Below are 14,661 nucleotides of genomic sequence, written 5' to 3' on the forward strand. Positions count from 1 at the left end.
CTCACTGTAGATCGTTGTCTCGATGGAAAAATTAAAAAAAAAAAAAATTTTTATTCCATATTTTCGACTTCTTTTTTCGTGTAGAATCACCCCCTTTCCGCTTGTACCACCAGTTACCAACCACCCTGTATATCGTGTCAGTGATATGTATCGAACAATTCTTTTATCTAAATTACCTTCCATCGTTTGACCTAAACAATCATCTAAAACTCCCACTCTGAGGGCCTAACCAACCCCCATGCAACACCTTACACCATCCACCTCCATCAAACGTATCTCTAAAAAGACGCAGCGCTAGTTTCCTTTTCCAGTCGAACTCCCCCGTAAATCGCAGAAGTTCGTAACTTTCCCTGAAAGTTCGCATTGTCTTTAGATACATGCACAATTCGACAAAAGGGACGTTTCTACGCGTCTCCCGGAGGACGTCGATACGTTGTTCCGCTTTGGAACAAAAAAAAAGCGCGGAATAAAGAAAGTAAGGAGGGTGAAAGAAGAAGAAGAAGAAGAAGAAGAAGAAAAAGAATAAAATGGAGAAACGATATGCCTCGCGTGAAAACCCTCGACGCGACGCGAACGTCGTTATTTGTGGAGGTATTGTTACGTGCTCGATGGTAATGCCTCATAAAAAGCGTATTCCGCGGGAATGATGGCGAACGATGGAATGTTCAGACGGCACGCTATTACTGGCGTATCGCTGAAAACAATTACTCGCGGCGATTTATGGCTACGTTTAATAAAAAGCCTGGCGATTGTAACCAGCTAATGCAGTCACTACGCCAGGCGGTGAACGTGACCGCAACGCGTTTCATGGATTTATTAATGAAATTCCCTGGGAAAGGCCGCCATCAAAAATCCGCGTTCGATTCACGATTATCTCTGCTAATTGTCCGCGGTTCGGTGTCCAGAAAATCTTTAGGACACCAGTGACTGGATACGTGTCGATTTTGGATGAATAGACGAGATTATTGGCATTATTGGCTTGGTTGGAGTAAGTTAACACATTTACTGTCCACTACGATTAATTCCTACTCGATAAATCTTGTCCGTGAAGCGAAAGTATTGTCATACGAACTTTCTGCGAACGCACGCCTAGCATATTCTTTTTCGTTCCATATGTCGAGGATTGTAAACTTGAGAATTGTAATTTGACTATAAAACGAAGCCATTTTTGCGCGCGTGAAATGAACCTGAGATCCGTGTAATGTTTTAACGATTAAATACAATCTTTCAGAAGTTGAAACAATTAATAGAATAGAAATATTTCTAATTATTGGATAAGTCAATTTTTAAATGTATTTAAATTTCATAAAACGCAGAGTTCCCAATTTTTACACTGTCTACCCAATTTCCGATTTAACGCGCTGTAGATTTTGTTGAATTATTTGAACAAATGGAACCGACGCGGGCGTTGTAGAATCTAAAATAAGCTCGCAAAACGCTCATTGTTCGAAGTCGTAAATCTCTCTCCATCGTCTAAACTTCGTTACCTCTAAATGCGTACAAATGAATTTTCCGAAACATATCCGTTGTTAAAAAACGAGACCACGAAACGTAGGAAACGTATTTGCAGTTTCTTGTACGGATAAACAGAAGAGAGCAAAATGTTGTTCCGTTTAGTCGTTCGCGATTAGACACACTTTATAACTATCGTATTAACTTACTATAAAGATAAACTTGTAATTAAGCATGTTTAAGGAAACTCATATAAGATTGGTGATAGTTATCAACCATTACTGATATTATCATAGATTTCAGAACAATTTGGAAACTTCTACATTTAATCCGAAGTTTTAATTACTTTCACCATAAAAATGGATTTTTCTCGATCTTGTAAAGACCGTTTTTAAACTCTGTTACAACGAACAGACGATGTAACCAGGGACAAATTTTCTTCCACTTGTTATTTTATTCTACGACTAACTATAGGAAGTCTACTTATCTTATAAAGAAATTTAATTAACAAATAATAAATCTGATAAACTTACTGTTAATCCTGAAAAATCTTAATTTGCATTATGATAAATAAAAGCTTATGAGTAAATTTCTAAATCAAAATGCTCTCGGAACTTAATCTACGAAAGAATAATCAGCAACCCCATGTTATTCTACGACTAATTGTAGGTGGATTGGGTCGATCATTAGAGGGAATAGTTACAAGTTTCTCGATAAGATCTACGCATATAATGTAGAATGTGGTGTAATACCAGGTAAGTAATTAAGAAATTACAGTAGTCCGCCAGCAGCTTGACCTCCATCGCCTGATAGAGCACCTCGATGATGTTACTCGGCTTGACGTCGATAATCACATTGCAGATGGACATTGCGCGAATTTCCTTCAGAACTGGTCGATTATCCACCCCTTCGCTGAGTTTTTTTATCGTGATAGCGCTGTCTTTCGTTCGCTTGAGTGACAGAGCCTTTTGAATCCGCGATAAACCGTCGTTGTCTTCGTACACAGCCGCGAAAGAGTTCCATTTCATCGATTCGACCACGTCAGCGATCGCCTGGGGAAAATATTACGTATCTTTTACTGGGAATGATATTCGATTTCGGTCGGGTAAGTGTTAGATAGAACAGTTAATTTCGCACATATGCTACAGTTAAACAGTTATAGCAATCCTCTAGTGCATGCACAATAGTGTACTTTTAATACTACGCGTGCAGTTGTGCAAGTGAAATCATAGAAATTTAACGAGATATAAGCAATGATGTAATTGCAGCAGTAGAAATGCAATGCTATAAGTGCAAGTGCGATATTATTGTACAAATATAACGCTCCAAATACAGCAGTGCAAATGTGCGGATATTTATAGAAATTTATATTTTTGGAAGCACAACCGAAGAGATGAAATTTGTGTAGAGATTTGTTTCACTCGCTAAATTTCGTAACGAATGTATTGATGTGTTTAAAAATCTTTCGAAAACATATTCGCAGCCTAGCGATGATTAAAACGTAATGGTGAAGGTGCAATAATGTAACGACGAAGTAAATGCAATATCGTGATTGTAATAGTGAAAATGCAACGATATAAGTATTTAAGAAATAACGATTCAGCTGTAAAAAAATATACAGTAAAATCGCGATAGAGTATGTATTCGTGTTTCTCTTTTTTATTTTGTTTTTTCAATGAAACTGCGCTTTTTGCGCAACAGATGTTAAAAGAAACGCTATACGCGGAGGAGAAAAAAAAATAGAAAAGCAAACGTGCAATTGCGTTCCGTACCCTGAATATTCAAGTGTTACGAGAGTTTGACGTCACTTAGCATTCTATTCTAATTACCTGCTAAACTCACGCGTTTTAATTACCTCTACGTTCAAAAAAAAAAAAAAAAAAAATTGTTGCAATATGTTCGTGTATTATACGGAAGAAAAATGAAATAAAACTTCATATTTCTACTATACCATAATTGTCTTTTTGAATGGCTTAAAATAGCGAAAAAGCTTGAAAACTGGATTTAGCTTGGTTAATTGTTCTACATTCACTTAGTATAATTTTGTTTTCTATCTTACGACAGATGATTCAAATATATTATGTACGAACATGCTTGATGTTTATAATTTACTATTTAAACAGCAATCAAAGCTGCTAAATTGCTATAAATTTAAGTAATTAATTAATTTTGATTCGTTTCAAGTATTCAATTGTGGAAAATTTATATTATTATTGCTATTATTAAACGCTTTTATTACATGTGCACATATAATATATATTTTTATTATTTATTTATATTTTCAATGGCAATATCATCATTAATAATTAACGAATATACCGTGAAGCTGTTACACGTGAAATGACCAATTACCTTCAAATGGTTTCACGTTTTATAGGAAGTAATTTTAAACTTTAGTATACTGTTAATTAATCTCATACCAATGATACTATGCTTTTATTCCACTTTTGAATGAAATATTTCTGCCATCTTCTTGATCGTTTCAATGATATTTACAACCCTAATTATGCAAACTAGTATTAATTAAGCTAGATTAATTTAATATTACTAGTTTTTTTATAAAATATTACAAATTTGTTGCCTATTTCCAAGAAGTTTATATCTTCGAATTTATCTATTCTCACTTTCAACAATTTCATATTAAAATACATTTCTTAGCTACTAGAGACATAGAAACCAGGAAATCGACAAATATAGATTTAACACGTTTTTCCTGCGTGATCTCCAAATGAAATGTCAGAAACATTAGTTTTCCGTGAAAAATGAACGTAAATGTTCGAATTTGTGTTTAAACCTAGTAATTTGTCGGGTATTAGTTACATGCGGATTGTTGTCAGTCGAGAGAACGTCGAACGTCGCAATGTCTGCGATAAATTAACGAAACTACCGTCGAGTTTGTTTGAACAAGCGAAAATCCAACGAGCGAAAATTCGGTCGTTCTTTCCTGTGGCAACTGTGTAAAAATGCCGCAAAAGGGGCATCACGATAACGAAACAAAAAAAAAAAAATATATATATATATATATATACATATCAAACAAAATAAAAGCCTCCAAAGGTTGCAAGGACCAGAGAGAATATTGAAATATTTTTACGCCTCTGGAGGGAAGAATTTTCTGTTAAAACCGTGATATTTCGCGATCAGCAACATATGGTTCGGAGAAGAATCAAAAAGGGAGCGCCGATGCATTTTGTAATGGTTTAAAAGTTCGTAATTATGGAGTTCAAATGTCACATGAATTTACGAAAATGTGAAAATATATATTTATATTTTATATTTATAAAACATTTTAATTTACGATTTGCTATGACTATATACAGTGACTCGTGGAAATATTTGAGTAATTACCGCAGAAAATTTTTATCGATATATACGTTATATGCATTTTATGAAACTGTAATGAAATATATCAGTTAATATATCGATAAAATATGAAACCAATATAAAAATGTATATTTAAAATAAATATGTATTTTATACCTTCTATTCGCATTTGTTTCAAACTTTTCGAGTATGGTCGTGATAGTGACGTCGATGAGACATTACAGAACTAACGAGATTTCAAAATGTTTTATACTGCAGATATGAAACATTCATAGAAAGTTCCTATACCTAAATGCTCGAACACTTCTGTCAGTGGATGTATCTCCAAAAAAAAAAAAAAAAACTTTAAGAAGCAGGCAATAAATTTGTTGCTTCCATAAATATTATCATATCGTATAATTCATTAAACGATTCCCTTATTTCCTAAAGATTAATCGCCGTTAATATTCTTAGCCGAGAACGGTCGTAAGCCGTTTATTGTTCATCGATATATGTATAATATTAATCGCTGCCTTTTTCTCTGGCACAAGACTTTTTATACGTTTCATGCGTTTAACATTTCCTTTATAATTCCTTATCCCGTTTTTTCTTTCCGACATATCGATGCATATTTTTGCATCAAGCATGAGCACCAACGTACTGTATCAATTACCATGAGATTTAAATTTAACTAACCTCGCATACATACAGGGGCAGGAACTGCGCTTAAAAAAATTTTAATTGCGCCATAAAGATAAAGAAACGTTAAATAATCCTTTACGCTTGTCACGCACGTTCGTCGACAATTTTAATTAGACTTAATCGGCGAACCCCGTTCGATTCGTATCAACCCGCGTTCGTTTGTTTTTCCGACGCTGTGTCCATGAAAAGACCGGCAGAATAAAAACTCATCCGGCGTCGTTAGCCGAAGTTTGGTCTTTGATCGCGCTCATTAGCTTCGACTAGCCGGTTTAATGCACCAGCTACTTCAATCCGGCTCGATTTGCCTCATTAAACGAGTAATTTAAAATGCATCGAAACGCCACCTCCGCCCTGGTGCTCGCCCATTTCGCTGCCTTCTCTTCACCCCATCATTTTTTCTTTCATTGGTTTTCCTTTCCGAAGGGTTCCTGTCGCGTCGCATCACCAGGTAAAAGTGACGCGGTGAAAGTTTCCATATATGTATACAGTGTGTTAGAAAATGTGGGTGATACTTAGAATTTAGAACACGTGGTTCTAAAAGACGAGGTAAGATGCACAAGATTGTCGATCGAAGCTTATTTTACAAAATACGTATCAGTTACAGTTTACAAGTTAATTTTGTACGAGAAACACTCTCGTAGCAGTGCGAGTCAATGAATCAGCTGACGAATCTTTATTTCTATTTTACTCACATTTTATATTTCTTTTTCAAATTATGTTGATATCTCACGTATTATGTTGTAATTACACTGTGTAACAGGCATCGTACAAATACTTGTTACATATATTAGGAAGGGCGTTATTTGAATATCGATTCGTGTCTGAAGTCGTAAAAACCTTGTCTAATTAGTCAGGTTACTTGAATCCAAATGACTTGATATCAAGTGACATGTCAAATGAAAAGAAGAATAGAAAATTGAAAGGATATTTGAGGACAACTAACTAACAGATTTATGCTCGAATTGCTTGAATTTAGATAATTTGACTAATCTGAACAAAGTTTTTAACTTGCAAATTTAGATGAAAAATAATAATCGACGTCAAATTCATTTTAATTAATTCTTCGACGAAAATATGTTCCACGTCATGAGACAGCAATTAACTTCAGCCCTTCCGATGCCAACACTTCGATTTTCGCTTACCTTGCTAACCATGTTGCTGTCAGGGAACACGTTGATCGTCATCGGTGTCGGGTTCTTCGGTTCTTGGCCTTCCTGCAGCTCCTCGTTCTGTCGCCAGAAATAGTCCATGTGCGGCACGTCGAACCGTGCCGCGATGCTTGCGACAATTCCGTAAGTGTACGAACTCGAAGGACCGAAGATTGCTGCCACACCCTCCTCCAAAAGCTCACAGGCTGCAATGTTAAAGCGTGTTACCTCGGCTTGTCCGGTTCACCAAATTGCATCTTGTAAAGTGCACGAACGAGGCTATCTTGGAATTGGCTGCGGGACGAAGACCACTACGTAAGTTGCTATTCGAGGGAACGCGATAACCATGATGCTCGAGATTTGATAAATTTTGATCAGGTTAAATCCTGGTCATTTCAAGAGTATGCGTAGAAATTTTACATTTTGTAAACACGGCACAAAAATGAGGAAAAAATAAAATAATGGTAGAAAACAAAATAAGGGTAATATTATTATACTGAATATATGAATTTTAATAATTTCCTAATTATCTTTAAGACTCGATTCATTTTCTATCTTAATATCGTAACATTTATAAATGACGTTTTGTATACAATACTTTAGTAATTAATGAATTTTTGTATTAGAATCCACTGAATTTTGTTAAGAAACATGAAATACTCTGAAACTTTTGGTCCTAATTCAATGACTTTGAAAATGTGTATAATTTCAAACGAAAGTTAATTAATATCTTATTCTTCGAGTTCTTCGATATAAAAAGAGCGGTGCTCGATAGATACGATCGTATTAAAAATAATCTTATTACGCGTTTCAATTTCAAGGAGACAACAAAAAAGAGAGAAACTATTTAAATATCGAGTTGCATCGCGAGGCACAGACGTCCAATTACGCTTTATTATTGCTCCACCTCTCGATCAGTTCTCCTCGCGACAGGATTTAACGTGAAATTTATCGCGTCGATCGGATTCAAGGAGTTCGATCGTAAGAAAATCGTAGACTATCTTACTCGTTAGATTCTGTTCGTTTAGCATCGACGATGCTCGTCGCGTTTCCTCTGCAATTAACTGGAATTAAACGTTTAAATTTCTCGCGATCGATCGGTCGTATATGTTCGCTTGTTAATTGGTTCATTAGCAGCTTTGAACCTTTCTAGTCAGCTGATTTTGCCACGCGGCTATCTCGAATGTAAACTAAAAACGATTCGTAGTAAATGTACTTCCATTTAAAAGTCTTCTTATTAGGGCAGTTATTATAAAGCATGACTCATAATTTGTGGTTGAGTCAGGGAGATTCTATATGACTTGGAATAAAGCAAAAATCGGGGGTAATGAATTTCGTTTGGAGACTCAGTTTGTGAGAAAATCGAGTTTGAAATTTTAAATTCTAGTATATGCGAATTTAACTAATTTCCAATTGAGTAGGAGTGGCTATTTGATAGCAAGTGGTTCTATATACGAAAATATTTGTACCAAATTTAATTACTTTATTTGACAATAAAGAAAATATTTGATGCCAAATTGTGTAATTAAAAATTTGTACCTTACAAGAAATACAAAGTTTCATTAGTCCTGTTTCAATCTTTGAATTTTTATGTTTCAATCGTGTTTTAATCGTAGAGTATACATTTAATATTGAAATAAATCAATATAAACCGAATATTCTATTAAAGAAACAGCTAAAAACTTATTAGTTCGTGTGCATAATTATTAGAAAATTCTTAATCTAATTTGATTTAATTTAATTTTTTCGTCAATTTCCTATCCCTTTAAACAGCGTAGGTGATCGGAGATTAGGAAATACCTATGAGCAGTATGGCTAGTATGTGCATATATATACATATATGTATATATATATATGTATGTATATATATATATATATATATATATATATATATATATATATATATATATATATGATATATGTATTGAGTATTCATACAAACCAGCAGCGGCGGTCCTGAAGCTGTCGGTATTAACCTCTACCTGCTTTATGATGGACTCCAGCTCGAATGCGGGTGCGACGTGCTCGAATTTCGTCTTGTATATCGCCGATTGAAACGCAGCTATGTGCTCCTCATCGCCTGCATGAAAGATTGCACCTGACAACAACAGAAAACGTGACGTACCATTCGACTATTTTACCGGAGTCATTACTGGCAGATTATAAAGTTTTTTTTTTTTTTAATTTCGAAGAGATTGGACAAGCATAAGATTATAAGGAAATAACATAATTTCAAAATAATGTTTGCCGTTTAATATTTCTAAAGATCGCTATGAGATTACCGCTCTAGTTTGCCAGCCTGTTGGTATCTTGGTGAATATAAAGTGCGAATCTTGTTGCGTCTCAGGGACTGTTATTCGGGCGTTGTTTATAAATAGCATAAAGGAAACTGGGTAGATTGTGGTTTCATTTCAATTATGAGTTTCTTAGAAATTAAATTTTCGCTGTGAGAGAAGTGGCTGAGAACGAAATTTTTCAGTGAACATATATCCTTACAATTGTGAGGAACAAAATGAAAAGTAGAGTAGCCGTAAAGTAGGTTAACTAGAACATCAAATTTTACGATATCGTAATTCTGCAGTTTGCAATTCGATTCCCAGTTTTGCATCCGTATATCAGCCATCTGACAATTACGAACTTTTGAAGTAGACGCGATGAACGTCGAAAACAATTCAATCAAAGGCAGAGTAATCGACTCACGTCAGGATGATCAATACGAATCGAAGGACAATCGAATTGATTGTTTCGTGAATGGGATATTAATATTCCATGAATAGCAAGATCAATTTCTCTTCAATTATCAAAAGTGTTTCGATTACCTATATTGATTGTGAGTTATGGGACTTCGATAAATCATAGAATGCAGCAAAGTTATGGTAGTTGAAAAATCGACAATTCCCTTAAGAAAATATACAGTTAGCAACCCTTTAATATTGTCACGTAGCGTAAATACAATTTTACACGTCATACAAACGTGTCCTTCCATTTCGTTCAAATTCAGCAAACTAGAGCGACGAAAAATCAAGTTGCCTGCATTTACATTTGATCGGAAGTTGCAGGCAGGAAAAGGTCCCCAACCCTCGTCTGACAAAGCCGACGTCGACGTTTCTAATTAAATTCCGGCAGCGTGAAACACGGGATCGTTTCGTGGCGACGCGAACGAATTTTCATTCGACGAAACACCGGGGAACGATCGCTTTCTCTCGCAAGCGTTTCGACGTCGTTTCAGCCGAGGAAGACGACGACGACGACGACGACGACGACGACTTTCGAACTCGCTCGAGCGTGCCGGCGAAAGATTGGTCGAGATCGCGATGGAAGGCAGAAGCTTCGACGAGATTGGACAATTTCTCGCCGGTGAAATCGCTTTCTTCCGGTAGAAATTCAACGACGTGCGAGTGAACGCCAATAAAAGAAACAGAAGTTTGAATTTATCCCGCCCGGCTGCTCGAGATCTACGGCTAATTCGTGTTAAATCGTTCTTCGTGGTTTCGATCACGTTGTTTGCTATTACCTCGTGTCTCGAGATTTCCTCTTTTCAAGTGAAAGGTAATCGATACAAAAGGATTTGGGAAATTTTCTGTGAAAATATAGGAGAATGATTGCAGTCCCTTGACAGGGTATTAAAATGACGAAGAATTTTGAACGAGCAATTTAGAAAACATTTCTTTACGCTGAAGATGCATACATTTCTAGCATCGAATGTAAAAAAAGGAAATGCGTATTGTTAACTTTTTATAGGAATAATTGTGTTACGTATGATGATGTTTAAGATGTGAAATTTATATGACTATATCTGACTACTTGCATGGGCTACAGTCTTGTCTAACCTTCATATAACCCTTTCTTCGGGCTGCGAGAGTTGAAACGTACAAATTGTGAAAGGATTAAAATAGTATATTTAAAAGTTCAAATGAAAGAATAATTTTTAAAGATATTAATAAATTCTCATTTATTTCTAAGATTTGTTTGAATTTCTGTAAGTGTGATAATATTTATGAATGAATATTTATGAATTTAGTCGAATGATAATGAGCATAGTAGATAATCCGTCAGATAATCAGGTACATCAGGTAACAAAAACATAAACTTCCAGGACAATGTAATATCTCAATCGATACGATTCAACTCTTCCTTCAGTCATAAAAAAAAGAGAAAAAAAACTAAAAATGTTGAACAATCTTTAAGAACATGTGTACGAACGATAAGAACAACGAATATTAAACATCGCTAGGATTATTCTAGTATCTATATTGGAGTAACTTACGAAAAATTGTATAAATGTGATAATTCGAACGCTGTAATATTTCAGCAAGATTCCAGTAGCGTGTGCCTTCTATTACGTTAGCGAGTAAATAGCATTAAAAATATTGCGCGTCAGCAAGTACAAGTGGAAGCACGCGTCAACGCGGATTTTCGCGGTAAAAAGTCAGAACGCGTAGTTTTCACGAAATAATCCAAACAGATGCTCAGTTATATGCCTTCTGTTTTAAAACGAGATTGCGATATTGAATTCTGAATTACGTATTGTAGTTCGATATATTCTCATCGTTCTCTCATTCACATTCGACGACTGATCAGTTTGAAACGTATAAAATTTTCGTAACAAAACAACGTTCACAAAGGACTAGATCAATTGCCTGTGTGTATCTTTTGTTTCATAGTGGCACCGAATAAATTCGTAGAAAGCATTCGAGACTGAAGAGATACGAAAAAAAAAAAAAAAAAAAAACAGTGGAATGTCAAAAAGAAACGTAGCGACCAAATATTTTCGACGAAATATCAGTCATTAATTCGAATCATTTAATGTTTCAACATCGAACCAGACAAATTTCTGTATGCATAACACTCAGATAAATCTCGTTTCATTAAATATTTTCGATTAAAACGAATTTATTAAGCCCGTTTTTTTTCTTTCGTTATTTGCTGTTTCGCTACGATTGTCACGGTGTTCCGATTGAAATTTTCGCGCAACCGATACCAACTTTAATCGAAGCACCTACAGGCTTGATGAAAAATTCTGTATAAAAGAAAAACGGCGCCACTGCGTCGATATCGGTCTTCGAAACGCGCTCATTCGTGTTTCACGAATTTCGAAAATACTTTAACGCTGATACATTTTTTACAGGCGATCAATTTTTGATATACAGTCTTGTCTACAGATATTAAAACATTTACTGGTTTCATACGACGATTAATTTTTATATGTCGATTCTGATAGTACTGTAACCCAATTTGCGTTGCGAAAGTTTCAACTGAATTTGTTCAATAAATCTAAATGTGTATGTAAAATAGTTTAAAACGTGTATGGGGTAGAATAGTAACAAATATCATAATAATACGAATACTAAAATTAATTAAAAGCGGTGATCAACAAATAACAAATATAGGCAAAGGATTAATTTTATCATATCAGAAACCGATGAAATTAATTATTATTGTAATATTGAATACGGGTTTTGTACAATTTAACGTTCCGGAAATGATACAAATTCTTAAACCCTTCAATAATTTCTTCTAATGAATTTCTAGATTTACTTCAATTTTCGTGAACCTATCGGTACGATACATACGTCATGCGATCGTTTGCATAATTTTTTCTATTTTTTACGCGTAATTTTATGCATATCCACCGACGAAGAATATCAATAACAAGCAGTGTACGTCGGTTTCACGGTCGAAACTATGTCCCATAGGAACGTTCGAAATCTATCGACGTTAATAATAAACGCGACGTTTAATGCATATTTTGTCATGCTAATTATATATTTGACATGTTACTGGATTGTTATGCACGCCCGCACGATCTCACGAGTATATAGAATAGGTTTGGTAAACGGGATCTCGACATCAGTCATGAAGATAATTTCAATCATTCAGCTAACACAGGATTACGCGGCGAACCCATCAGCCAGTGGTCAAACCTGACTGACTGGCAGCCCACTACATGTCCAGTTTCATATCGATACTTAGACACAGATTCCATAATCTCCGGCCAACTGTGGTGATTCGATGCCCATGATGGGATTACGCCGACAATAATGGCTCCTGATTGTCGTGAAATCAATAAGTGCTGGTGAATTGCCGCGTTTAGTGTTCCCAGCAATATTGTTTCTACAAGAAGAATCGTTAAGATTCGATTTTCTATCGGGTTTCGAAATAGAAGACGAATCGAATGTCAGTCGATTGAGAATTCTCCGATGTAATATATGGCCATTTATATGCGGCAAATCATGCGGTAGAAATTCGTAAAAATTGTAATAATCGCGATAGAGGGAACGATGAAAAGTACGGAGATAAATTAAAACGAAAATGATTTTCGGTTATCGCTAGATCGTTACATAAAAATGTGAGATAAAAGTGAGGGAGAATTGGTACGATTATTTTTATGATAACTCGATCTTTACCTTGTGTTACGTGCTCAAATAAAAATTGCGGCAATAGAACGTAGTTATATATAGCGATAGAATAAGCATCTTGAAACAATTTTGTGCATTTCCCTTTACCGGCTTATCCGCTTTGACCGCCGTGTTTCTTTTTTCTTATCTTGTACTTAACATGCATAGAAATTTCGACGATGAATGTTGATATTCAAAACAGGGTGCCGTGTTTGTTCTTTCCTTTTGGTGATGCCACGGCACGTGGGTTCGATGTAATCTGATTTCCATGAGATTAAAGGCGTTGCAAGGAGCATGACGAATCGAAAACCTGGATACAATCTGTCTCAATTTGCTGGGTTAACATTGCGTTCCTGAGTCATATGGCGCCGTAAATTCGAGCCTGTGACACGAGGATGGTGAATGGTCTGGTATATTGCGAATCAATGGAACGTGATGCTTCTTCGTTTAACGAACTAGACATTTACCGTACTATCATTAGAGAGAAAAAGATGGAAGAGAATTAATTAACGTTTATTAAATTTCACAGTAAATGATATAGGGATTTTATTTATTAAACAACCCAAACCGGTATCGTTCATTACGATAATTTGAAGGTGTAAAACTATAATAACATAGTAGAACAAACAATAAAATAATAGATTCAATAAAAATATTATTTACAATAAATAATTGCATTAAATTCTCGACAACTATTCCTATCGCTATGAAGATAGACATGAATTATTGTATGTATTACAATAGCGTAATCATTTCTAGTAAATTATTATTAATCTCCTATTTCCTCAACAACTTTGGTCTTTACATTATATCATGAGAAATTTATTATTCTACTCCAACGTTAATCTGTCATTTTACGTATACGATGCTACGTACACGATATTGACTTTCTGCATGTTACACTCATTGTTTGATCACATACACTTCAATTAGCTGCGACACTAACATGTCATACCAAACTGGTTAATGCATCGTGTCTTCTTGAAGTTCTCCGTTATCAATACCTTACTTGAAGCCTCGACACACAATCACTTAAGACTAATTTATTATAAATTAAACGAAACCCAGAGATTGATCGATAATGAGAAATAACTCGAATAGCTTCTAAAATTCATTTCAAGAAATTATAGGAAAATAAGTAACGCATGGATTCATCGCGAAAAAATTTGTCGAATTTTGCAACATCCATTTTCAGTACAATTAATTATGATGGGCAAAATAAAGATTATTTTTAAATGTTTGAATGTAGACAATAATCTTCATGCTCCTCTTTAGGTGTTATAGCTACGAATATTCATAATTGTCTATTATTCCCAATTAGATATAGTTTCTAGTGAACTTTTAAATAAATAAATTGATAGATAGTAAAGATAAACGTTGCTTATAATCGCAGAAGGGTACATACGACTTCTAGATACCATGTACGCTTTTTTCACGAAGTGTTACAAATTATTGCAATTTATTCTATATTTACAATAAATATTGAGCCTTCGTCTGATTTTTAATTCGCCATGGAAACTGTTTTTTGAGAATTCATTAACCGTTTCAAAGCACGTATTATCGTTTTTTGATAAAAAAAAATACTACACAGTACATCTTTATCATCCTTATAAATATGTTAAATATTATAAACTCATTACGAGAGCGATTAATGAAAG

At 34.9% G+C, this 14,661-nt stretch overlaps 1 protein-coding gene across 2 annotated transcripts in view; it reads right to left on the reverse strand.

Moving 5' to 3' along the window:
* Window positions 1–14,661, reverse strand: part of LOC126869699 (glutamate receptor ionotropic, kainate 2-like) — a 150,728-nt gene that overhangs the window by 19,208 nt on the left and 116,859 nt on the right. For both annotated transcript variants that reach the window (XM_050626569.1, XM_050626571.1), the window contains exons 3-5: window positions 8,548–8,703; window positions 6,600–6,811; window positions 2,205–2,504 (exon numbers count right to left, since the gene is read on the reverse strand). In XM_050626569.1, coding sequence (XP_050482526.1) covers window positions 2,205–2,504; window positions 6,600–6,811; window positions 8,548–8,703 — 668 coding nt within the window. The remainder of the gene's footprint in view (window positions 1–2,204; window positions 2,505–6,599; window positions 6,812–8,547; window positions 8,704–14,661) is intronic.

The sequence above is a fragment of the Bombus huntii genome, chromosome 9, assembly GCF_024542735.1.
Source record: "Bombus huntii isolate Logan2020A chromosome 9, iyBomHunt1.1, whole genome shotgun sequence".
Classification (NCBI taxonomy): Eukaryota; Metazoa; Arthropoda; class Insecta; order Hymenoptera; family Apidae; genus Bombus; species Bombus huntii.